The sequence below is a fragment of the Henningerozyma blattae genome, chromosome 9 (genome assembly GCF_000315915.1).
Source record: "Henningerozyma blattae CBS 6284 chromosome 9, complete genome".
Classification (NCBI taxonomy): domain Eukaryota; kingdom Fungi; phylum Ascomycota; class Saccharomycetes; order Saccharomycetales; family Saccharomycetaceae; genus Henningerozyma; species Henningerozyma blattae.
Window position 1 is genome coordinate 245,195 of NC_020193.1, and position 26,058 is coordinate 271,252.

At 31.9% G+C, this 26,058-nt stretch overlaps 11 protein-coding genes across 11 annotated transcripts; 5 read left to right on the plus strand and 6 right to left on the minus strand.

Annotated features, from left to right (window-relative positions):
• Window positions 1-244: 244 nt before the first annotated feature.
• TBLA0I01170 (uncharacterized protein) lies at window positions 245-6,964 on the plus strand (the record flags this gene model as incomplete). The annotated part of the gene is made up of 1 exon (XM_004182248.1): window positions 245-6,964. One exon carries the CDS (start codon window positions 245-247, stop codon window positions 6,962-6,964), a length of 6,720 nt encoding a protein of 2,239 aa, XP_004182296.1.
• A 298-nt stretch (window positions 6,965-7,262) lies between these two features.
• Window positions 7,263-8,594, minus strand: AAT1 (aspartate transaminase AAT1; the record flags this gene model as incomplete). The annotated part of the gene is made up of 1 exon (XM_004182249.1): window positions 7,263-8,594. One exon carries the CDS (start codon window positions 8,592-8,594, stop codon window positions 7,263-7,265), a length of 1,332 nt encoding a protein of 443 aa, XP_004182297.1.
• Window positions 8,595-9,486: 892 nt separating this feature from the next.
• Window positions 9,487-11,994, minus strand: YTA12 (m-AAA protease subunit YTA12; the record flags this gene model as incomplete). Its single annotated transcript, XM_004182250.1, has 1 exon — window positions 9,487-11,994. One exon carries the CDS (start codon window positions 11,992-11,994, stop codon window positions 9,487-9,489), a length of 2,508 nt encoding a protein of 835 aa, XP_004182298.1.
• An 855-nt stretch (window positions 11,995-12,849) lies between these two features.
• TBLA0I01200 (uncharacterized protein) lies at window positions 12,850-14,331 on the plus strand (the record flags this gene model as incomplete). Its single annotated transcript, XM_004182251.1, has 1 exon — window positions 12,850-14,331. One exon carries the CDS (start codon window positions 12,850-12,852, stop codon window positions 14,329-14,331), a length of 1,482 nt encoding a protein of 493 aa, XP_004182299.1.
• A 200-nt stretch (window positions 14,332-14,531) lies between these two features.
• NPL6 (Npl6p) lies at window positions 14,532-15,896 on the minus strand (the record flags this gene model as incomplete). The annotated part of the gene is made up of 1 exon (XM_004182252.1): window positions 14,532-15,896. One exon carries the CDS (start codon window positions 15,894-15,896, stop codon window positions 14,532-14,534), a length of 1,365 nt encoding a protein of 454 aa, XP_004182300.1.
• An 834-nt stretch (window positions 15,897-16,730) lies between these two features.
• On the plus strand, window positions 16,731-18,266 carry UTP15 (snoRNA-binding rRNA-processing protein UTP15; the record flags this gene model as incomplete). The annotated part of the gene is made up of 1 exon (XM_004182253.1): window positions 16,731-18,266. One exon carries the CDS (start codon window positions 16,731-16,733, stop codon window positions 18,264-18,266), a length of 1,536 nt encoding a protein of 511 aa, XP_004182301.1.
• Window positions 18,267-18,542: 276 nt separating this feature from the next.
• On the minus strand, window positions 18,543-19,736 carry SLD2 (Sld2p; the record flags this gene model as incomplete). The annotated part of the gene is made up of 1 exon (XM_004182254.1): window positions 18,543-19,736. The coding sequence occupies one exon, from the start codon at window positions 19,734-19,736 to the stop codon at window positions 18,543-18,545; it is 1,194 nt and encodes a 397-aa protein (XP_004182302.1).
• A 213-nt stretch (window positions 19,737-19,949) lies between these two features.
• On the plus strand, window positions 19,950-21,362 carry CTF13 (Ctf13p; the record flags this gene model as incomplete). Its single annotated transcript, XM_004182255.1, has 1 exon — window positions 19,950-21,362. One exon carries the CDS (start codon window positions 19,950-19,952, stop codon window positions 21,360-21,362), a length of 1,413 nt encoding a protein of 470 aa, XP_004182303.1.
• Window positions 21,363-21,617: 255 nt separating this feature from the next.
• On the minus strand, window positions 21,618-22,694 carry MTG1 (putative GTPase MTG1; the record flags this gene model as incomplete). The annotated part of the gene is made up of 1 exon (XM_004182256.1): window positions 21,618-22,694. One exon carries the CDS (start codon window positions 22,692-22,694, stop codon window positions 21,618-21,620), a length of 1,077 nt encoding a protein of 358 aa, XP_004182304.1.
• Window positions 22,695-22,957: 263 nt separating this feature from the next.
• KTI12 (Kti12p) lies at window positions 22,958-23,896 on the plus strand (the record flags this gene model as incomplete). Its single annotated transcript, XM_004182257.1, has 1 exon — window positions 22,958-23,896. One exon carries the CDS (start codon window positions 22,958-22,960, stop codon window positions 23,894-23,896), a length of 939 nt encoding a protein of 312 aa, XP_004182305.1.
• Window positions 23,897-23,935: 39 nt separating this feature from the next.
• Window positions 23,936-25,819, minus strand: ATP25 (Atp25p; the record flags this gene model as incomplete). Its single annotated transcript, XM_004182258.1, has 1 exon — window positions 23,936-25,819. One exon carries the CDS (start codon window positions 25,817-25,819, stop codon window positions 23,936-23,938), a length of 1,884 nt encoding a protein of 627 aa, XP_004182306.1.
• Between the last annotated feature and the right edge of the window lie 239 nt (window positions 25,820-26,058).

Here is a 26,058-nt window from a genome sequence, read left to right on the forward strand (position 1 = left end):
TTAATATTCGAGACAGATTTGCATACGGATTTACAATTGAAAATCCTCGTTCAGCCTGTGTTTTTTTTTTCTTTTTTTATTTTCATTATTCTATACTTTCATTATTTCGTGAACTAGAAACAATAGTAGTTCTCGATAGATACCAAAATCAACTCTGCAGCTTCGATATCCTATATAGTATAATAGACTGCAACGTATAATCCACCACTAACGACAGTTACAAAGACACCCAACCCTTCTAAGAATGAGAGCTGGAGGAAGAATCGTTACTCCTCCACAAGAAGAGTTCCTCACAGATCAACCGCTGTCTACTACAGCCGTCCAAGCCGCTAATCTAATGTTATACGGTAATAATAATACTACTCAGACCGCTCCTGTTAAGAAAGTGGTTAGAAGAAGGAAAAGAAAGGTGGGCAGTAATAATAATGGTAACCCTCAATATAATATCATAAGCGAAAACGATATGATGTATGAGGATTGGACTAACCCTTCTTCGTATGACGAAGAGATTATTAACCCTAGCCCTAGCCCTAATGGTAATCAAATGGTCAGGTATTTGCCCTCTGACGGTAATAACAAACCAATCGTGGTAAGAAGAAGAAGGAAATTGCAGCAACCTCAGCCGGTTTATGAAGATGAATACGGGTATCCATTAGATCAATCTTTTTCCAACCATAGTAATAGTCCTTACATCGATTCGATGGAAAGCAACAGTAACAGCTATAACAATGATTTCTCGCCAATGGTGGTTCAAACCACTACTGTCACAAAATACGTGCCTTCCAAGAATGGGTTGAAACCTGTGAAAGTCACTATTCAACAACGTCCTGTTAAGAAAATTATCAGAGCACCAAACGGTGTTATTCCCAGTGGCAATAGATCGTTTTCCTACGTAAACGGCAATGGCAACATGAGACGTATGAGAAATGCATACATGCCACCTCACCCTCATCCTGTCACAAGATTCATTAGTGATAGCAATATGAGATACCAAAATATGGTACCTCAATTCTCTTACCCTTACCCTTCTCCTCCTTCAGGGGCCATCATGCCTCCTTCAAGATCTATCTCTTTACTTCATCAACCTTATTACGATAATCAATATGTAGATCAAGAATTCCCCCCACAATTCCAACAAAACCTTATTCCAATCTCAAGTAGTAACGGTTCAGCTAATGAACAATTGGTTTATGAAGATGGTAGTGTTCCAATTTATGAAGATACTCAATATTCATATCCTACTCCACCTCACCAAGCTTACTTCCAAGATTTTAATGATAATACTCATATTCCAACAGACAATAATAATACTAATGCACAATATTATGACGAATCAATGGATTCCTACGAGTTCGAACACACGCCAGACATGACCACCGATGAACAACAACGATTATTACAACAACGCCATTACGAACAACAACAAACTACTAATATTCCATCAAACCAAGATAGAGATAAAATCTTAAAGAGAAAGCCAACCATCGAAACTTTACCAAGCGATTTCCCAATGGAATATAACTCTTACGCAGATGATGTCATTATCGATGATTCTTTCCCTTCACCTCAAAGAGATTATTTAACTGATACAAATATGTTAGAAAATGATTACCAATTGGAAGAACAACAATTGGTTCAATTACAACAAATGTCAAGGCAAAACTCTTCAAGAAACTTAAATTTAGCATCTTCCCAAAATCCTTCTTCGTATAAAAATTACATGAATAAAAATTCTCTGTTGTCTTCTCCTCCTCCTACAGGTAATTCCCCAAGAAATTCCAATATGATTAGACAAAGGTTTAATAATAAATCAAATTTATCCAAAAGGGAGTATTTGAAAAAACAGCAGATTGTCAAGAAGAATAAAAAGAAGCCAACAATCATCTCTAAACGTAACCACCATCACAATCGTCATTCGAAATATGAAACTTTGTCAGAAGCTTCTGAATCACCTTCTGAATTGGAAAGCGAATCTGCATCTGATGAAGCATCAGGCTCCGATTCAGAAATGTCCTACGAGTCTGATTATGTCTCTTCCCAATCAGATGATGACGGTTCCGGAAGTGAAACTGAATCTGAAACTGAAGTGGAATCGATTCATAACAAACATCGTCATCGTCGTCATCCTCATCATCAACATGGTCGTACTTTAAAAAAATCAGCTCGTAACTCGTCATCCAATTCGAGAAACAATTTGTTGAAGAAAAAATCTTCCAAGTCCACTGTTCAATCGAAAAGATTAAATAGTCCTCATCATCAATCTTATTCTAGAAGAAGAAGATCACAACTTCCAACTAAGCATCGTAAAAATCGTTCATCGGCCTATTATGATTCAGAGGTTACTAGTGAAGATGATGATCAAATATCTATTTCAGGCTCTGAAACCAGAAGTGAAACTGAGTCATATACTCAATCTGGATCTCAATCTGAGTCTGAACTTGGCTCCGAACCATCTCAAGATGATGAAGACGAATATATTACCAAAGTCTTGAAAAAAGTAAACGAAAGAAAATTGAAACAAAAACAGGATAATAAACATGCACGTCTATCTAATGCGAATGTTACCCCTGACTTACCTTATAACGTCTTAAACACAAAGCCAAAATCAAAAGTAAAGAAAAATTCCAAATCAGATTTATCTCGTAGCAAGAGTAATGGTGACAAGAAAACTTCAATAAGAACTTTGGATCCAACTTTTGGTACAATAGTAGAAAATCCAAGACTAAACTCAAATTCTACCTCAAATTCAAGTTTAATGAAAAGAAAGTCTACTTCGAATTTGCAAACTAAAAAATCTATCAATTCAATGAGACAAGCTTCGAACCAAAACTTAATTCCAAAGATGAAGAGTACTACTTCTTTGAAAAAGACAAAATCTTCAACATTTACCAATAACTATGTTACCGATTATGAAAATGATGATGAACAAATAAGCAAGCCTGCCAGCTTACAAAAATTAAGGCAATTCAAAAGTGTTGCTAGACAACAAAAGACTCCAAGACCTCAACAACGTAGAAAGAAAGTTCAACCTGTTCCTGTTTTGAAACAACAGTCATATAACGTTAAATCAACTTATGAACCTTCATCAATTGAAGATTCACCTTTATCAAAGAAAAAATCAATGGTGAAAAATACTCCAGCATCAGTTAAAAATTACAAGCCAAAACAAACAAAGAGGGAACCTGTACAAGCTTATCCAAATGAACAAATTTATAACGTTGGCACTATTGAGAAATTTATCTACAACACAAAGGGTGTCCTTGCTGACAATGTTAATTCAGAAATTAAAAATGACACCACTTTCACTACAATGGAGGAAATAGAAACTACCCCAACTCCAGAACCTGATTTTAGTCAGGATATTACTGTCAATTTAATGCATGAGAATGGTATTTATGAAGATGATACAAATACATATCCTATTATGGCTTATGAAGATAATACCAAATCTGTATCGAAGATGAGGAAGAATTACAAATCTAATAAATCTAGCCGTCAAAGTAGTGTTAAATCTTCTAAAAACATTGTTCCACAACCAAGCTTAGAATTGTATGATAAAGATGCCATAGATGATGAAGTTTTAGAAACACAGAGTCATACTTCTCAATCTACTTTTGCTAAAAAATTACAAAACGCTCATTATTTCTCATCTGATAATGAGAATACTGAAATTTTCCAAGAAGATTTAGAAGATAACGAAAACGTCGAAGAAAATGCAACAAATTCAGATTTTAGTGGATATGTTTTTGAAAAGGAAAATAATGATCAACTGTACGGTGAAGAAGATGATGATCGTATCTCTGAAGAAGAACAAGAAGATGATAGTGTACAGGTCAAATCTTATCCTGATAAGCCAATCCAAAATAAGACTGAACAAGTTGGTATAGAAGAAGAAGAGCAAGAAGAGCAAGAAGAAGAATTTTTAGAAGAATCAGAAAATATTGAATTGTATGAAGCTGATCAAGTAAAGTATGCTAGTGACAATGTAAGTGCAAATGAAGTTGAGATTTTGCCTGAAGAAATCGAACTTTCAGATAATCAATCCACTTCTTCACAGGACACCTATGAATCCAACTCAGAACAAGATGAAGAGGCTGAAGAGGAAGATAACTTACTTGAACCTTATGAAGATGAGGAGCTAGCGAATCAAGATGAAAATGACTTAATTATTGGTAATGAAGGTGAACTCGGTCAAGAGGAAGAAGAGGAGGGTGTTGATGAAGAATATTCAGAACAAGTAAGTGAGCATGATACACTAAATAGGCAAGACCATATAAATTCACCTGAGGATGAATATGAAAGTAAATCAATTAATTACGAATCCCAACATTCTAAAAAAGATGAATTTGACACTGAGGATGAAATTGAATTGTCTGAAGCAGCTTCTAAAAATACTACTAATGAATCTATGGAAGATGAGCTAATGCAAGGGAATATCATGGAACCTGAACAGTTGCATACAATGGAAAAAATTGAAAGGTTAGTCCTCTCGGATGACAACTTTGATATAGAAAATACTAACCATCTAGCTAACTTTGTTACCAGAGAAGATTCTAAATCAGCTCCAAATGATAGTACTGACGAATTATTTTCTCCAAAGCTAATTAGCACACCGGAAACACCTGCTACTACCATTGAGAATTTTCATAATGAAAGTAACAGTAAGAAATTAGGCAAGGAGGTACCAACAAATATGCACAATTCGAATCCCACTACTTATGTTCGAAAGCACTCTAGGGCACCTTCGCATCGTAGAGTATCCAGTAAAAAAATTAGCGGGGAAACTATTGTTAGTATGAATTCAAATAAAAATAATATTGATCAAGCAATGTATGCTACCAGTGATCTTCTTCAACCGGTTATTGCTAAGAAAGCGCATTCTAGAAAACCATCAACTAATACTATCGGTTCCCGTAACGCTGTAACTGAAGATAACTCTACAATGGCATCTTCTGAAAGTAAATATATGAGTCCAACAAATAGTACAAGCGAATATGCCTCTCCTTCTTCGATGAAATCACCTGGCTCAGTTGGTTATGAAATTTACGAAGCGGAAGTTCACGAAGTATCTAAAAAGGATGTAAATAACGCTAAATTTGTTAATGACGATGAAGAATACTATCATAATGTTAATATGAACGATGAATCTTTAGACTACGAGGAAAATCCTGCAAATGAAGAATTTGATATCTCTAATATTTCTGAAATTAAAAATAGTTCTAATACTAATAGCGTTATTCATAAAGATATTAAACCTAGAGCAACATCTTATCAGCAACTAGCACATCAGAATAAATTACAAAAAGCATTCAGTATAACCGAATCTGAGTCTGGGGATCAAAGTAACCTAAACGCCTCTCATGTATCCATTAATCCTGAAAGTGACAACATTACAGTTGAATCTGGTTATAACGCATTTGTTGATGTTGTAGATAATCTAACACTGGTTACTGATCGAAATATTGAAAGTAAACCCAATAAAAGCCGTGTACCAAGTAATATATCAAAGAAAACTATCGAAGAATCTTCTAAACCTTCATTGAACAAAAATGTGAAGAAAAATTCAAATTTTGGTAAGAAATTAGCTAAGAAATCACCAAAGAAGTCCTTTACAAAAGCTCCTGTTAAAGCCTTAAAGCATCCTACGACTCCAATTAATGAGACAATTAAAAACTCTGCTTACCCAACTGCTCCAGTTATTGATGACTATGACATGAATGAGTCTGATATCCAAGATGTAATTACTGCAGATATTGCGGAGGCTAATAGTGATGAATATGGAACTTCTATGTTTAACACTAGTGATTTAAATTTAATTAATAAAGTTAGCCAAACTGAACCGCTTGAAATTAGTTCACCAAAACGAAAGATCACTACCAATAATGACCATCCTGCCACTAATTCTCTTAATATTAAACATAAGGAACTTCAAGCAAGTATGACATCTTTAGATAAATTAAAAAAATCAATTGAGAAAGCTAGGATGGTTGCATCCAATGGTGTTGATGCAGATACAAGTGTTTATTCGAATGATGATCTTTTAGTAAACTCAAGTTTGGTTAGAGAAGATCTACCTCAAAGGTCAAAAACTATGAATAGTGTTACTAGATCCAAAAAAGAAAAGTTAAAACCCAAGTTTAAATCTAAATCTATTAGCGATATTGATGTGAAAGAAATAAATAATATGAGACATTTTACACCACCTCCAAGATCAATGCAAAGACCCACTTCAGGCGTTGTTTCTATGCGTGATGTTAATGAAATGGAAACATATAATGAGATGTATCCTAATTACAATCAAGATAATATGAATATCAACACTGATAACAGTGACGAAGTAATGGAACAACCAAAAAGTGGGAAAACAAAGAATATATTTAAACCATTTAAGACGATGGTTAATAATATGAATGCGAATATAGCAGCAGCTCAAGAAAGAAACCGTCAATATCAATATGAAGATGAATATTATGATAATCGTAATTATGTATATGATGATGATGAAATTATGGGAAACGAATTTCAAAATGATAATGCTGAAACAAGTTCTTTTGAGCGAATGAATAAAAATATCGACTCTAACAGTGATGTCGTTTATGCTGATAATATTAATGTTAAAAGAAAAAGTAGTAAATTTGGTTCGTTTAAAAGATTAGGGCAAATCAATGAAGAATATGATACTGCATATAATAACAAGCCAAGACCAAGAAATACATTTTTAAGCTACAGTGATTGGAAAGCCCAATTATATGAAGATAATCCGGAATATCTAGAAAATAAACCGACACTAAAAAATATTTTCAAGTCCATGAAGAAGAATAAAAATGAAGCGTATGAAGAAGAGCTTGAAGCGTATGAAGATCCAGATATCAATTATGATGAAGGTGTCGATGTTGGGTATGATGATGCAAGGAAAAGTCCAGGTAAATTAGGTCACAAATTTAAAATGATGTTTAAAAAGTGATCTTTGTATTCGTTAGATGTTAGACAATAAAATCAAGACTTTTTAATTAATTATAAGGCATAACTGCCTTTGTTGTATATTATATTTTCTTAGAAAAAGAATTATTTAATTTAATTTCTGTATTTGTATTAAATTGTAATAATTTATATATTTAAATAAATTATTTGTAAATAAATTAAATTAAATTATTGTTTTGTTATGCACTTTGCTATAAGCTCTATTTATGAATATTAAAATGACTATGTATTTTAAATTATAGCGTCTATATTTTTGATTCAAATCAATCGTTTTATTAATTCTATAATACATTTAAAATTGAATTACAAATGTAATCCACATTTAAATCATTAATACCACTTAATGATAGTCTACCATCTGTAGTCAAATAAATTGCAAATTGATTTTTCAATCTTTCTACTTGAATTGGTGATAAATTTGTAAAATAAAACATACCATGTTGTTGATTTAAATCAATGATGGAATTCCAATTCAGTTTCTGAGATAATTTGTATCTTACATCATTTAATCTATCAACCATTTCTTTGACGTCTAAAAACCATTGATCCTTTAAATCTTTATCAGAAAGAATTAAAGAAACTATTCTTGCACCATATCCTGGAGGAGACGAATACATACTTCTTATGATTTGTTTTAATTGGGAATCTATATTTTCTCTTATAGAAGTTGATTTATTACCTGAATTAGTTTCAGGTAAGATGATACTTAAAGACCCCACTCTTTCACCGTATAATCCCATATTTTTAGCAAATGATTGACATAAATAAATCCCATTTTTCCAATTCTTATACCGTTTTTTATTTAACACTTTTCTTAATAAATAAGAATCTTTTAACACATCACCTGATTCTAAACCTTGGTAAGCCATGTCTATTATTGGAATTAAATTTAAATCGTATATGGTATCTAAAATTTGATCCCATTGTTCTTTTGTTGGGTCAAGGCCAGTTGGATTATGACAACAGGCATGCAATAATATACAAGATGGTTTAGAATTCGAAGTTACTTCTCGATCTGTCTTTTGAATATTTATTAAATGATTCAACCAATCCTTTAAAACAATTTTTTCATTTGAATAATATGGATAATAGCTTATATTTCGAAAACCATTGTTTTTAAAGACATTTGCATGATTAGCCCAAGAAAGTTGAGGAATAATAATTGAGTCAGAAATAAAATTAGATAAGAACCTTGCTGTAACAGACAACGCACCTGTACCGCTTAAAGTTTGAACAAAACTTACACGGTCTTGATATATGATTTCAGGTCCTATTTCAGGACAGCCATCATGAAATAAGAAATTCAAAACTTTATTACGGTAATTTGGGTGGCCAATTATTGGCAAATACGATAAATCTTTTCTTAGGCTAGGTACAGTATGAAGAAGATGCTGTGCGTTTTGAACGCTTTTAAAAGTTGGTACATTACCGGCATTATCACGATATACGCCCACTGTTAAGTCCACTTTGCTAGGGTTGGGATCGTTCATGAATTGATTTACTAGTCCCAAGATGCGATCGGGTGGGGCCTGAGGAATCTTTGCCATATAAGATGCAAAGAAACGACATTTTGTTGATGGTTTTGGAAATTTTTTGGACAGCATTTTTGTCATGACAATAAAAAGTATGACTGGCGATTTCTTAAGTTATTTTTTCTTTTCTTTTGCAAAATTCAAGCTTATATACTTTCTCTCAACAACAATAGTTTTTATATCAGTCTATGGTCTCGAAGAGCTAGTGAAATGTTCAAGATTATTCTCCTTCATTGACTTCAAGTAACGACTACAAACGGCATTGGAGTCTGTCATACTTCATAGAGTAGCCCAAAACTATATTGATAACGTTCTCCAAGAATTATCAACCCGGGATGGTCATATTTGTTACACTCTCTTGTGTCCTTCACTAGATTCTTAGGGTCCCTATAGAAATTTGCAATCCAACTCATTGTAGGAACAAAAAAAAATTTAAAATCTAAACAATAGGTTTGGAAAAGGGCTCAAAACCATCCAATTAGAAATAGTCATGCGTTTCAGGAAACCTCAGTAAAATTGCAAATTCTTGACCTTTGTAAAAATAAGGTTTCTCGACACAATTGCAAATGCCAGAATCGGCTTAACTCCGCGGAAATAACTCAGTACGAAATGTTGTCACGTGAAATGTTTTACAGCGACTTATTTCTGTACACGTGCCAGAATAGTATCTAGTCTTAGTGGCTAGTGGAGAAACAAGCATATGATGGGACTCTGGCTCAAAAAGCAAATGGATATAAAACCAGGATACATTATGTAGTAGTGTAGACAACCAGTACAGGTAGGATGGTCTTTCATTGTGACAATAATGGAAAAAAAGGGGGATTAATACTCCTTAAATCAAACCTGCTAGATACTCAAATATGTATTGGTAGCAGTCATAGATATTTTTATATTGATGTCTATATACAAATTTTATGGAATGATATTATATAGGATGTTGTGGTACACACATCAGTGGGCAGCTCGGTGTGGGTTAAAATGCAGGTTGGGATGTTCTTGGTATATCCCTGTCATCGTTTTGATCTTTGTTACTTTCCTGTTCCTTGATCTTTTTTGTCTGTTTTTCATTCAAATACTTGTCGAAAGCATCATTTCTTTCGGGGAATGGTCTCTTACCCAATAATTCAATCATATCTTCTCTTGTTAATACCTCTTTCTTTAATAGCAATTGGGCAACTTTTTCTACAGCTTCAGATTTTTCTTTCAAAAGATTAACACATCTTTGGTGGCATTCATTGGTAATACGTTGGACTTCTGCGTCAACAATGTCTGCAGTCTCTTCAGAAAATGGTTTCGTGAGGTCTGATTCATTGTTATCTTTCTTATAACTTAGCCAACCAATCTTGGGACTCATTCCCAATTCAGTTACCATCGAAGTAATTATTCTAGTAACTTTCTTGAAATCATCAGATGCACCATTAGTAACACTGGGGAAATGTAATTCTTCAGAAACTCTGCCACCCAATGACATTGTAATTCGATCTAGCAGTTGTTGTTCACTTAATAGGTATAAATCTCCTGGTAAATATTGAGCATAGCCTAGGGCACCTTGTCCTGTTGGGATAATACTCACCTTTACTAGTGGATCAGCATATTTCAAAAACCATCCGCAAACTGCATGGCCAGCTTCATGGTATGCAACTATTTGTTTTTCTTCTGGTGATAATAGTTTAGATTTTCTTTCAACACCTCCTATAACTCTTTCAATGGCTTTTTCAAAATGTGATAACTTAACAAAACTCGAATTGTATCTAGCAGCAATTAGAGCTGCTTCATTACAAACATTAGATATATCAGCACCCGAAAATCCAGGTGTTAAGGCAGCTAAACGATTTTGTAAATCATAGATAGTTCCTGCGATTTTGATTTTCTTAAGATGAACCCCAAAGATAGCTTTACGGCCCTCTAATTCAGGTAAATCAATATTCACATGTCTGTCAAATCTGCCAGGCCTTAATAGGGCACGATCTAAAATATCAGGCCTATTTGTACCAGCCAATACAACAATATGATCGGTTGATGAAAACCCATCCATTTCTACTAATAATTGATTTAAAGTATTCTCTCTTTCGTCATTAGCACCTGAAAAGTTTCCCTTTTGCCTAGCTTTACCAATAGCATCGATTTCATCAATAAATACAATTGATGGTGCATTTTCTTTGGCGGTCTTAAATAAATCACGGACCCTTGATGCACCTACACCAACAAACATTTCCACAAATTCAGACCCAGATACAAAATAAAATGGTACTCCAGCTTCCCCAGCAGTAGCTTTAGCTAACAATGTCTTACCAGTACCAGGTGGGCCAGATAAAATTGCACCTCTAGGGATTTTGGCACCCATCTTCTCATAACGTGATGGTTGTTTCAAAAAATCAACAAATTCCATGATTTCTTCCTTTGCTTCATCACAACCAGCTACATCGTTAAATCTAATTTGAACAGCGGTTTCTGTATTGAACTTTTTAGCCTTAGATTTACTCATACTAAATATTCCGCCACGGCCACCTGTGGCATTCATAGCAGATCTACGTGTCAACCAAATAAATCCAAAGATCAATAAAAGTGTTGGTAATATCTGTAATGCAGCTTTTGCCCAATTACCTTTTTGTGTATATATAACTGGGATGGTTAAATGGCCTGCATCCTTCAATTCATTTTGTGCCTCATTTAACTGATTTTCAAAGCTCTCAATTGAACCAATTGTAAAATAATAGTAATCAAAGTTAGAATTATTTAGTTGACTCTTACCACCTTCATTTAATTCTACCTTAACAATTGACTTATTAATAACGGTTAATTTTGAAACAAATCCTTTCATTAATAATTGAGAATAAAAATCTTGCCACGAAATTTCCTTACTCTCACCACCAGAGCTAAATGAATCTAATAAAAATGATAAGAAAAGAAATAATAAACCAAGTTGAAATATAGCAACATTACTGTTCGATGAAGTAGAGTTTGCCTCAGTAAATGCTTTTCGTAATTTTTCATCATCTTTTTTCCCAGGATTTGAATCAAAGTTGATATTTTTATTATGATTATTATTGTTGTTGTTGTTGTTGTTGTTGTTGTTGTTGTTGTTGTTTCTGGAGTTTAAATTTTCGTCCTTACGAGAATTCGTTTCCTCAGATGATTTCGATATTGTTTCTTCTAATAATTTTATTCTCTTACTAATATCATCTTTACGTTCAGTTTCTTTGGAGGATATTTTTTTAGATTGTAAATCTTCGATATATTTCTGCACATCTCTTCTAATGGCATCAAGATCTTTATCAGAAAGCTCTTTTTTATCCTTTTGACTATTATTCCATAGTAAGCTTTGGTGATGAAAACTCCTTCTATTATTATAGTTATTTATAGCAATTTTAGATAGAGGAATATAAATTGAAGGCCCTATCATTTGTCTATCTATCTTTGTTAAACCAAGGCTGGAAGCCTTCGTTAGTATATTTGATGTATTTCTCAATCTAAAACTCATTTTATCATAAAAATATTAATAGGAAAAAAAATATCTCGTATTTTGTAATAAGTTTATTAATAATATCTATTCAGAGCAATTAGAAGTTCTAATTATTAGTTTTAGAGAAGCTGTGTTAATCTAATACTAAGAATTATCTTTGGGTCTAGCAAACTTATGCTGATAAAAAATTTACAGTCTAAAACGACAAATAGTATAATTGAAAACTAGTAATTTCAATATTTTGGTTTTTCTTAATATGTCTTAACACAATATTTAATACCGCTAATATCTGATATATCAATAACGTTGAAACAGCAAATATATAGAACAGAAAGTTACTCTCCGGGTTGTAAAGTATTTTGACGTTGAAGTAAACCGAGTGTAGGAGATATATGTATTTTTTTGAAGGATTGATGTGTATTATTGTATTCGTAACCTAATGTTTTTTATCTACTGAAGGCTAACTTTTTTTACCACTATTTCTTCGTTTCCCTAAATTTGAAATCGAAGATAATTCCAGACGGGGATCCAAAAATTTAGGTTTCCGGCATTTCGCAATTTGATTTTTAAGTTTTGTTTATCTAAAAAGTAAAAGAAGCATTTCTTTTGTAGGTGGAAAATATAAAGATTACTTTATATTAAATACTAAATATAAACAAAAATTATTTTATTTTCTTTTTTATTTCTTAGAACAGATTCTGATTATATACAAAGAGCAAATTATTGAAAAATAAATTTCATTAAAGGAACTTTTGTAATTAACATCTTATTCAATTTTATTCGTCCGGAACTTATTTCAGCAAATATTTTGTGTCACTTCTTTTATATAAAGATACTATTACGAAATTAATAAGAAATTAATTAAATATTGAAATGTCAATAAGAGGACCTCACCGAAATTACTTTAAAGAGAAGTTTCAGATCTTTCTAACTACAAAACACCCTTTTCATACTTTAAAGTATGAAAAAGATGCAATTAATAAAAAGGCAACTTGCGATATAAAGTATATTTGGATAAAGGATAAAATTGATACCAGGAAACAAAAAAAAAGTAAACCATTTAATGTTACTTACTCAACAAATAAAATTAAATTGATTATAACAGATAATGGTTTTGATAATAAAGAAGAAGAACCATGCAGAAAAAGTAAGAAAGCTAAAAGACAAAATTTATATGGAATAGGTATTGAAAATCCAAAAATTTTAGGAAATAGTAACGGAAATAATTCTAAGATCACTCGAGAGGGTAAAAATAATTTGCATCAACCTTCACAAAAACCAATTAAGAGATATGAAGAAGCTAAAAAAGATATAGAAGAGGTATTGGATATTGAAGAAATTGAAAAAAACATTTATGGAAAATTTGTGGAGAATCATAGTATACCGTATTCCATTAAAAAATTAACCGAGCTTCCAAATTCTTTTTGGAACCTGGACAATATAAATACCAAAAAGAAAAATGGGAAAGATCTACACAATTCAGATTCTCCCCAAACTGCTATTTCAAAATTTATTGGGGAACTTAATTATTTACCTCCAGAACCCATAAATGATATAGATATATTGAATGACGTTTTAAATTCGAAACCAAAGGAGATGTTTTTAAGAGAACTATACCAAGATTTAAAATGTAAGCAGCTTACTTATAGCAAGATCATGAAACCCAAAGATTTTACAATCATAACAAGTTTAAGAAATGAAAGATGGTATGTAAGAATATTAGGTGAATATTGTCCTGTTCGGATTAGACGATATAAAATGAGAAATTATAATGATGCAAATTATTTGATATACAGAGAGCAGTTATATATTAAGGCGTTTAAAAAACAACAAAAAGTTTGTATTAGAAAAATCGCAAGTTGGAAGAAGGAATTAAATAAAATAGTAAAAAATAAAAAGATTAAATTCGATAAAAAAGTTGATTCAGAATTTCAGAAACATATTTTCGGAGAAATTCATTACGATGAAGCAGGCTTTAACTTATGGAATAAGCAAAGACAACAGAATAGGAAAAAGGAAAGCACGCTGAAGAAAAATGATATTAAAAGGGGTCTAACAATTAGAGAACGATTCCTTCAAACAATAAAAACAAGCAGGGTTCAAAATGTCTTTTCTTATAAAAAGAGCGCTCTTAAGAAAAGACTAAGATTTACAACGGATCTATTTTTCATTGAATTTGTCAATGAGAGCTTAAATACAATGTCTCCTAAAAAAAAATACTATAGTAATATAAAACTTGCCGAAAGGAAACATATAACAAGAAAATGGCTAAATCATCAGCAAGAATATCAAATGGTCAAGGATTTGGTTAATGATGCTTGGGAGGAGAGAATAGATAATCTAATTTTTAAATAAAAATAATATTAGGATAGAGACTCATTTATACCAGAGGTTAAAAAACCTTGATTTATGGTAAGTTCCTGAGTGAGGAATTAAATACTTTTTATATATTATTACAGTAGTACTCTATTCCACAATAATACATACGAATATATGGAAGTTTGTGGAATTGAAGCCAATGACTCTTTTTGAGAGCGATATTAGATTCAAATCAATCATATTTTGCCATTTTCAAAATCAATTTGTTCCTCAATAGCTTTTTTGATATCATCTGATACTAAACCTTCGTAGACCTCTTTCGGTATATCCGAAAGACCTGTAAAACTTCTAGTCAAGTCTGAGTCTTGAATTCTAATCTCGTTAATAATAGAAAATCGTTCATCTTTTTCTAATTTTGTATCTTCAATTTTAGACCAATCAATAACCCTTGTTGGTTGAGTGGATTGTGGTAAGTGAACTGTATTTGTGTATGGATCTCTCATACCTTGTTGTTCTATTAATAATATGCGTACTCTATCATAATACATATCACTATTAAACCTACTTGAGGCTGCTGCATTTTGATATAACCAGTTCGTTGAGTTTAGTGTCTTGCCGGTAGCTTGTGTCATGTTTGCGCTAGTTAGAGTACTTCCCCCATGGTGATGCCTTCTATCAAAAAATTCAACAGTATTCCTAGCAGGATTACTAGCAGCATTTAAAACATCTGCTTGCGAATACTTCATATGGGGATGAGAAGGTTTTTTAGGAGGTTCACGAGCAAATGTTCCTTCTACTACATTACCTTCTTGGCGTAATCGTTTAGCATAATAATCATCTGTGATATTTTTACCATTAATAATAATTTTTGCACCAAATTCTCTAAACACACTTCTTGCAGTTACAAGCGCAATTTGCCTACCTCTATATGAATATGGCAATGCACCTCTATTTATCAAATCATTCTTTTCCTCTTGAGTAATAACAAATTTATAAAGATTTGGATGAGTTTGGAAGAATAAGTATGAATCTCTAAAACCAACTGCCCTTGCTGGTTCAGTACCAAGCATAAATTTTGTAGAACCATGGCCTAAAACAGTAAATGTACGCACCATAAATTTTCTACCGCCTAGAAGGTCACCATCCTTTGTAATTTTTTCCTCACCTTCTTCGTCTATAGGAAGGACATACTCCTCATTCTCAAGGATATAAGGTTCACCATTTTTATCAATTGGTACTACACTTTTACCTCTTTTCTCCACTGCTGGCACGGAAACTGAGGCTGACCTGGACCTGTCATTATCAGATACTGAATTGCTACGTACCTTACCATCAGTATTGCGCTTTTTTCTCCTCGTTGTTGAAACATCATCAGCGTCATATTCGGCGTCATTATCATCACCATCTTCATCTTGCTTTCTTTTCTTGGACAATAATTGATCATCCTCCTCTTCCCTATACTCTTCATCATCTTCATTATCTTTTGGAAGGACCATACCTTCGGTATCAATAGAATAATCAATTCGAGATGGCGATCTAGTTCTTGATCTAGCAGAATTTAAAGTATCGACAGTATCAGTTTCTTGTTTAGATGGACTCATAATTTCCAGTTTCTTAGTTTAAGTACGATTTATAAGATTGGTTACTAGATACACCTGATATACTTCGATTTTCTAAGAGTCTTTACTTCTTGATGCTAATTTTATTTATTAATTATCTACATTTTCCAATACATGGAGCATTTCAATAGTAAATTTACCAGATATCATGACCAGAAAAATGAAAATAAGGCTAATAACTAGAAATCACGTGACCTAAAATGGAATGCTCCTTATTTAAAGTTATTTTTCATAAAACTAGAAACAAAACAAAAGATTAAGTTAGTTCATGAAATAAAATAAAATGTGATGTATTATACACCGCTACACCTATATATCGACTTTAGATAGCAATTAATATACGTTAATAGCATGTTGTCTACAATGGCAAGGATCTGAAAAGTTATTCTTCAATTTTCTCATAATTCTTTTAGCTTTTTTGACAAAAAGTTTCTGGTAAATTTTAATGTTACATTTATGTAGTCATTAGTTAGTTTTATGATATTATAAAGCTATTCTTCTGTCTTTGATATAATATTACCAAATGAAGTATCTTACCTAATTCGGGCAAACTTAGGCTGCTAAAAAATTTCAAAAAGAAATTTGAAAAAAATAAAAATTCATCTCATCTCATCGTAAATTCTTTAAGTTCCCAATTAATAACAAACGCTGCAAAATTTAAGAGAATAAAGAAAGTGTAACAACTACTCTGTTGGAAAATCAATAATACTAAGTAGTATATATTTGATTTATTTTCATAGAAGTTTGGTACACTCCGCAGATTATTCAATTTGACAATCTTTTTTACTCAAGTAAGGTATCACAAGTTGAAAGATAATGTCATCTTCAAGACCAAGAATTGTCACATCTAAGGCTCCAATATTACCTCAGCAAACTACACCTGAGCAGCGTTATTGGCGCCAATATTCTTCGGCCCAACTAGTTAAGGAACATAATTCCGTTACTCACTTAGCCTTTAACCCACAACATCCTTATGATTTTGCAGTTACCTCTTCTACAAGAGTTCAAATATTTTCTTCGAGAACCAGACAAGTAGTGAAAACTTTTTCTAGATTTAAGGATGTCGTTTATTCAGCATCTTTTAGAAATGATGGTAAGCTATTAGTTGCTGGTGATGCTACAGGTTTGGTATCAGTTTATGATAGCTATAATCCAAGGACTTTATTATTATCAATCAATGCATCTTCACATCCAACTCATGTAACTAAATTTCATGCACATGATACAACTACCCTTTTAACTTCAAGTGATGATAGAGTGACTAGATTGTGGGATATTTCGCATGCATATGAACCTATAAGCGAGTTTACAGGAGCTTCAGATTATGTGCGTACTGCTTGTTTCATACCCTCAGCCCCACAGTTAGTTGTAACTGGTTCTTATGATGGCTTTATTAGATTATATGATTCAAGAGCAAATAATTCATCCCCAATATATTCTATGAAACACGAGCAACCAGTTGAGGATGTTATAGCCATTTCTCCAACTCAGCTGGTATCTTGTGGGGGTTCCAATTTCAAAGTTTGGGATTTAACGAGTAATAAAAAATTATATGAACGTGGTAATTTTAATAAAACCGTTACATGCTTAGATTATGTTGACAACTTAAACTCACCTATGCAAAATGCTTTAATTGCTTCATCCTTAGACGGACATGTTAAAGTATTTGATCCATTAGATAATTTCCGTGTAAAATTTGGCTGGAAATTTTCTAGTGCAGTATTAAGCTGTGCTCTATCTCCTAGTGATGCCCAGAACGGTAACAGACATCTTGTTGCAGGTTTATCATCTGGTATTTTAGCTATTAGAACAAAATTAAAGAAAAATGAAAACGAAGCTGATAAAAACTCTACACCTAAAGCTACTAAGAGTAATACTTACTTAAGAATGATGCGTGGTTCTGAGTATAAGGGTGATCAAGAGCATATTATTCATGATGACAAATTAAAAAGCCAACGTCGTATACGAGCATTTGAAAAAAAAATCAATCAGTTTAAATGGAGCGAAGCCTTGGACGTAGCATTCTCTCCTGGTATGGCTAAAGAATTGACCTTAACTATATTGCAAGAATTGCGTAAAAGAGGAAAAACTCGTGCCGCACTATATGATAGAGATGAAAGTTCATTACAACCACTATTAAATTGGTGTATTAAGGGTATAGAAGATGTCAGATCGGCCCCTATTGTAGCGGATTGGATTGCAGTTGTGTTAGAATTATATGGGAAAACATTAGAAAACTCACCAGTACTACAGGAAATGATTGTCACCTTAAAGAACAAGGTTAGAACCGAAATCCATAAGGCCAAGGAAGCCCAAAAAATTGAAGGTATGCTGCAATTATTAACTAACTAATTTTTGTAATTAACACTCTTATTGTAGATAGAGCTATGGTTTATAGGAAGAATTTCTATAATTACTGCATTTTATTCTTCTCTATACAAATAAATGTATCATATATATTGACGTAATAATATTTTTTTTGGATTTAATACAAATTGACAAGCGTTTGCTAACGATTTCTGAAATTTTAACGTAATAATGTGTGAAAATACAAACATACAGTACAAAGTTATCAAATATTGGAACTGAAACAATCTATAAGAAGTATATTTATAAAATCTATATAATTTAGCGACGTCCACGGTTTCTAAAGTTGGCTTTTTTCCTTAATTTTAATCTTCTAAAATTATTACTAACTAAATTATACTTTTTGGGCCTCTTCTTTTTAGTAGTAATCTTCTGCTCCACTATATCTTCTTCTATATCCTCCTCAGTACTATCCTCAGATTCAGTCTCTGTTTCCATTCCGTTTGAAGCTTGTTTATGTTCTTTGCCTAAAAATTCCTTAACTCTTTTTTTCTTAATTTTATACAATTCCCTATGAAGATCTTTAGGTACTTTAGCGGCTGCTTCTGAATTTTCTGGGAATTCAAGCCTACGTATCAGACGCCTACCTTTTGTCTTTTGTGTTTTATTTTTTTGTTGTACCGTTGTGTTCTCGTCTTCTTCATTAATTTCATCGTTGTCAGTATTGTGGATATTAACATCATTTTTTTCTTCCGTAAAGATGTCTCTAACCTTGTTTGAAGTAATAAAATCTTCATCAAGTGAGTTCTTTTTTAATTCATTAAACTCATTTGCAATAGATTTAGTTTCTCTATCTAATTCGTATATAGATCTTGCTATAGGTCTCTTAATCAGAGGTGATGGACTTTCTGAGATATTGGAAATCTTACTGTTAAGTAAACGGTTAGATAAGTCTGAAGGTTTTAAGGGAGTTTTACGTATTAATAGCTGAATATTATTCTCCTCCAGTTTCAATGGTGAAAATGGCATACTCTTCGGCCTTTGATGTTGTATCGTAGGTTTTGTATCAATTATATCTTCTTTTTGGGGAGAAGAATTTGGTGTCATTTCGAAAGTTAACTTTCTTTTAATTGGAGGAAGTGATGGAATATCCTTATCTATGCTAGGATTAGCTAATGAGTTTTGCATTGGGGATATATTCATCTCAAATATGCTTACAGATTTCCCGTATATTTGAGGAGTTGGCCCCAATTCAAAAGCGGATCGGACCTCTTTAGTTATGGGTGTCTTGGAGATTGATACAACTTGCCTCTTCTCGGGTGATTTATGAGTATTTAGTTGTTTAATTGTTGAGTCGATATTTGATTGCTCACGTTTTAAGAGGGCATATTTTTTGTATAAGCGCTTAATTTCTGGATATTTTTTAAGATCTTCCTTTTTAGGTGGCCTTTTATTAGTTTCAATAAAACCATGTTCCCAATTTTTTATAGATAATTTTACACTTTGTATGGTCATTTGTGAATTTTTTATACAGTTCTGTAGTTGTTTTCTTTTGTATTTGTAAATATACCACTTGCTAGTGAAAGATCTATATCACATTAAAAAAGTAAGCAAATTTTGATTAAGCATGAAAAATGCGAATATCAAAATAGACGCGTAAATAAAAGTAATATGTCACTACAGGTTAAAACTTTAAATACAGAAAAATAAAACAAGTTGACATGGCTAATGGATGTTAATAGGTTCTTAGCATTACCATTTTCAGTTCGAAAGCTCATATATAGTTGCCTAGACTATAAATTTTTTAATATTGATTTACCTAGAACAGATGCTTTAAAGGAAGAAAATCTCGACTTAAATGTAAAACATAACCAAAAGAGACAGAAAACATACAGGGCAGAACTATATAGACTATTCGCAGATTATTTGCATGTATTTGAACATACTCCAAATCTTATTGACACTTGGATAAATTATTCACCATGGCTAAAATATGATGCCATCATTTTGGATTGCTTAAGACTTAACTACTCATATGATTCTGAAATTATAGGACAACTTGATTGTATTATTCTAGAGAATAAAGGAAAAATCGGCTATTTTGATAAAACAGGAATGCTACAAGTATGGTATGGGCTGGGAGAATATCGTAAGTTGATAGTATCGAATAGTATTGGAAATAGAAAAGATATTATGTTGGGCGATATAAATGATTTTAATGTTAGGCTTAACATGGAACTTTTCGAAATGTCAACGATGAAAAAATTATTAGAATATCTACATCGTAGGAATAAATTAAATATTATCAGTGAGCTCAAATTTTATGATCCAGATATCGACGAATGTTCAAATGAGACTAAGCATGAGGATACAAGAGTGAACAAGCAAAAAATCCTAGAAAATTTTCATAAAAAAAAGCTTCGTGATTCTTTTTACGACATTTCTGATACAAATATTGAACTAGTGGGTGAATATCTGAATAGAATGTTAAGACTGACAAATATCAACATTCAAGGTGAGAAGTATGTTGAAATTCTAGCTAATGGAGATGGCAAAATCAACCCTATTAATCACACCATTAGAAATAGAGTGAATACTCTAATAATTGAGAAAATAGAAAAATTATCATACTATACGAAGAGCTCGTACGAACATTGGAGATCTTTAAAATCTCTATACTTACATAATATTCGATATTTAGATCTAAATGAATTAACTGTCCCAAAAACCTGTGAATTACTAAACATCAGAAACATTGAGAATATGACCTGGTGGAATTTAGGGCTAGACATCTCTACCTTGACATCGGCCATGTGGAACATTAAATGCTGTACGAACTTCAACCCTATCAGAATAAAAAACGAATGTAAAACTTGTGGTCACATGAAATTTAATATACTTTTCTTCAGACAGAATGAAGAAAAAAATACATCCAAAGAGGCCCTACAACTGAAAAATATTCGAAAGAAATGTAAAAATCAAATACATGAAAAAATACGATCAATTCGAATCATAGAATTGGTAAATGTCAGGGCATTCAGAAAAAAATTACCATGTATAGTTGTGCCAAAAAATATGCTACTCCAAAATAGGCTTAAGTTTTCCAATATACCAAAAGATATTGAGGTTTACACAATCTAATAATCATAATTAAATTGCTGGGGAGGGGGGGGGATATTGAATGGGATTATTGATATTCCAACTTTAGTCTTTTTTGTATTTTAAAACATCATAAAAATATTTCCAAGCTAACTTTTCAATAGAAACGTTAGATATTTATAATAAAAATTAATAGATACTAATGCTTTAGATATATTTTTTGAAACTTAGTATAGAAAACACCAAATATTTTATATATATTTACAAATGTTACATAAGCATGTAATATAATAACTCTTAGAATAAATCATTAACCATATTAAAATACTTTGCTCTTTTCCCAGAATTTCTTTCCCAATTGAGCTTAAAACCTTCCAGATTCTTTAGTTCATCAATTATATATTTATCATAAGAGAAATTTGACGTTGGCAATAATAATTCGGGATCATAAAATAAACCACTATATTTTGGGTCGCTAGTTTTATTATGCTTCCATTTATTGAGCCATCTGTTACAAGCATCATTGATATTCGTTCCCTGTCCTTGTTTTACAAGTCTTTCGAGGACAGTATAAATATCGTTCGTTGGATCTTTGAATTGACCGGGATAACGTTCATGAGAACCAAGTGGATGGAGATTGATCAGGTATAACAAATAATCCGTAAGTATAAATGGATCTACAACCCCATCCTTTAAAGATCCACACAGTGCTAATGGTAATGCCCTATGATGGGGTAGTACTGGAAAACCAACACCAGGTGTATCTACCACGTAAGCATTTGGCAAGATTCGAATTAATTCACTCGTATTTCGTGTCACTCCAGCTTGACCTCCTGTTTTAGCTACCTTTTTTTGAGACCTTAGGCTGTTACTTACTCTCCTTAATGAATTGATTAGAGTAGACTTTCCCACATTTGGTGGACCCGCTATTAGCACTTTATAGCCAAGTGGTAGCGGCCGCTGTAGTTTATCTTCATATTTATTTTGGAAGTTTCTAATCAAATTTTGAATTAATCTTGCATCCTTAGAACTGCGTGCATCAATAAATTCAATGTTTTGAAGAATGTTACCTTCTACTTTGTGGAGCTGATCTATCTTTTTTCTCATACTATTATTAACACTTCCTGAGTCTTGGCGAGTATATACAACTACTCTATCTATAAGATCGCTTCTCTTGGATTCGTTAATCAGTTTATCAAATATAACATTATGTGTTGTTAATGGGGCTCTAATATCCCTTAATTCTAGAATGAGATTAAGTTGTGGTAAAAGTTGAATTATTCTATTAATAGCCTTATTTTGGTGTCCTTGAAAGCTTGGAATATTTATGTTGTGTATTGGAAAAACATATCTTGGAAGGAAAACTTTCGACATCTGGGATTTAGTTGTAAAAAGAAGAGCTTTCCAAAAATTTTATGCTAAACATTAAATATATGTAGCATTAATTTGGCTATAATAATATTCGATGCCGGTCTTCAAAATATGCGTCGCTATTTTAAATGAAAGTAATTATGAAAAAAAAAAAAGAAAAAAAAACAAACTGATTTTTAAGTAAAAGTAAAAAATGTTAATACAGAAGATTAGACAACTCAGAAGTGAAGAATAATCAAAAGAAAGATAGCATATAGATTAAATAAATGCCACTGATTTTATTTACAGGATTTCCAAGTAGTGGTAAAAGTACTAAAGCCCAAGAGTTAATCGGCTTACTAAATGAGCATATCGAAAAAACAGCATCAATAAAAGATAAAAACTATAAAATCATTTACCATAATGATGAAACGTTAGGTATTAACCATGAAGATTATATCACTTCTACGTCAGAAAGAAAATTACGTTCCGAAATTATGTCTGTAGTAAAGAGGGATTTATCGCGTAATAATATTGTGATTATTGATTCTTTAAATTACATTAAAGGATTTCGTTATCAACTGCATTGTGAAGTTAAAAATGTGTCAACAACTTTTTGTTTAATACACGTTATGTGTCCCTTAGATACTATTAACGATTGGAATAAAAAATCGAAACTACCTTGGGATACTGAACTATTAAACCAATTAATTCAAAGATATGAGGAGCCTAACGGTAACAATCGCTGGGATTCTCCATTATTTCCCATAATGGCCACTCAAGATTCTATCGGTGATTTTTTTGAAGATATAACAAGAGCAGTATTCAACAATGGTAAATCTTCTGATGGCAGAGATCCGTTAATTAAATCTTTTCAAAAATCAAATGCAGTATCTATACTTAAGCCTGCATCAAATTCAAATTACATTCAGTTACTAGATTCTCAAACTTCAAAGGTTATTAAAATTATTACTGATTATATAAAAATGAAAAAGTCTATTGGAGAAACGACATTTGGTGGTCGAATAATTGTTAGTGAGGTTAGTGATATTAACGATGAGAGATGTGCTTTCGTAGATCTACCATATACAAACAGCATTAGTTTACCAATGCTGCAAAGGATGAAAAGGCAGTTTGTTAAGTTGAATAAATTGAGATCCATAGATAATGATAGAATAGTAACATTATTTGCATCATATTTGACAAAACAATTAAGTGATTTATAGTTACAATAATATTGTATATTAGAAAACCCTCATATAGCATTAGACTGATAATATGTACTTTTTAATAAATGAATAATCATTTACTTTATCGGAATCTAACTTAGAATACAATTTTTCAATTTGTTCTACTAAAATTCTGTCAGCAGATATGGTACCATTAGTTTTAAAACGGACTAGCCATAGCATATCTTCAATGGCAAATTTCTGAATAATATTTGGATCATTTGTGTCAACTATTTTTTGGATAAACCAACTCCAATCTCTTCTATCAAGGTCTCCAACATTTTTAGGTGATAAGTGGTTCCACAAATAAAATATTCTGTTCCATGATTTGATGGCAAAGAGTATATTAAATATCTCTTTTAATTGAGATTCCCTGTCTAAAGGTGTTAACACAGTACTATTTTCGGTGATATCTTGAACGAGTAAATCAACCATAGAATGAACAGTTGCTAATTTGATATCTTGATCAATATACATATTATTTATAATAAGTAAGGAAGACTCACGACTTAATCCAATATTATAATTTTGGATTAAGTTCATAGTTACGTTATTAATTTTCTCCAATTCAGAACGGATATTACTTTTTTCAATACTGGGAGTGGATTTTATTGATTGTATGCACATGTTAAAAACTTTTAAATAATCAGTAAATAGTGAATCAGTAATTTTGAAGTCTTTAAAATGTAGTACTTTCCATTCAATATAATTCTTGATAAAAAAATTTATACCTAAAAGACCACCCTGTATCAAGCTCAAAACCTTTACAAAAATCAGTCTTTCATTTTCAAATTGGCTAGCTTCATTACCACATATACTATCAAATATCTGTAGTAGTGCGATATTGGATGCAAGCTTATCACTTTTCATGGAATATACGATTTGTAAGAAAATTTCTAGAATTGATTTTTTTGATAAATAAGTTTGATTATGGATAAGAAGTTTAGCGGTAGTAGTCTTCCCACTGAATAAAAGCTTCCTAAGTTGCTGTTCAAATAACGACTGAGAAATTGCCTTATCTTTATTAATAGAAATGGTTGAATAACGTCGATTTTGGAATGCAATTTTAGCTAGCCCAGTCAAATTTGAATCCAAGGAATTTGATAATAAACCTGGATCCTCATTATTATCGGGCAGATACTTAAATTTTTCATTCTCCGGTGCGTATAGCTCTTCAAGATTCATTATCTCTCTCCTCTCTTTTGTTAATACATTAATAAATATTCCATCTACTTTACTATCGATCAAAATCCAATCTTCATTTTTGTTATTTAATTGAGAGCTTAAAGAACTTCTCTTACTTAATCTTGGATTTCTATTTAACCTCCTAATATCTCTCCTTACCTGAGTAGCATTCACCATACCCTCAATATATGGTGAAATGCTAAAATTATTCTTTATAAATCTTCGAATCAGTTCGGACACTTCATGACAGTGCTTGTTTGATTTACCACTACAGATGATCATATATCTGGTATAAGTATCAATATTTGGATTATTATAACCCCCAATTTGACTTTGCATGTCAAATATTAATATATTGGATAATTCCAACTTCTCATCCAAATATTTACAAATTTCTACCAAAGAATTTGGGGAATCTTTTGGATATTTAATGATATTTCTTGTATTCACATTATCCACCCTATTTCTCGCCACCTCAAGTTTACCGTCATCACCTAAATTTCCTAATTTTAAATACCAGGGGGTAAATCTATCTTCTTTCTTTTTAAATTCGACTGTATTTATATTAGTTTCCCCTTTGCTTTCGGCACATGTTGCTATTTTTGGTTCCTGCTTTTGCAAACTTTTATCTGTTGAGTATCTCCTGTAGTGTGTACGGTCAGCTAGACTGCGTATAAATATATAATTATTTGCAGATATTGGTAATCGAGTACCAACTAGTTTTATATGGTTCATTCTTGATAGATATTGTATATAATATTATATTTTTAACAGCTAATCGTTAATTCGAATATTTAAAGTTTTTTAAGGTTGTTATTATTTAGCATGACAAGTTAAATTATTAAATTTGAAGTAACCGAGATTCGCAAATAAAAGTTAGCGCGTATTAATAAAAAGCTCTGAGATACGAGTAGAATAAAAAAATGTTATGATCCATCTATTTTAAAAGGCCGTGCTATATTTAACCTTAGATA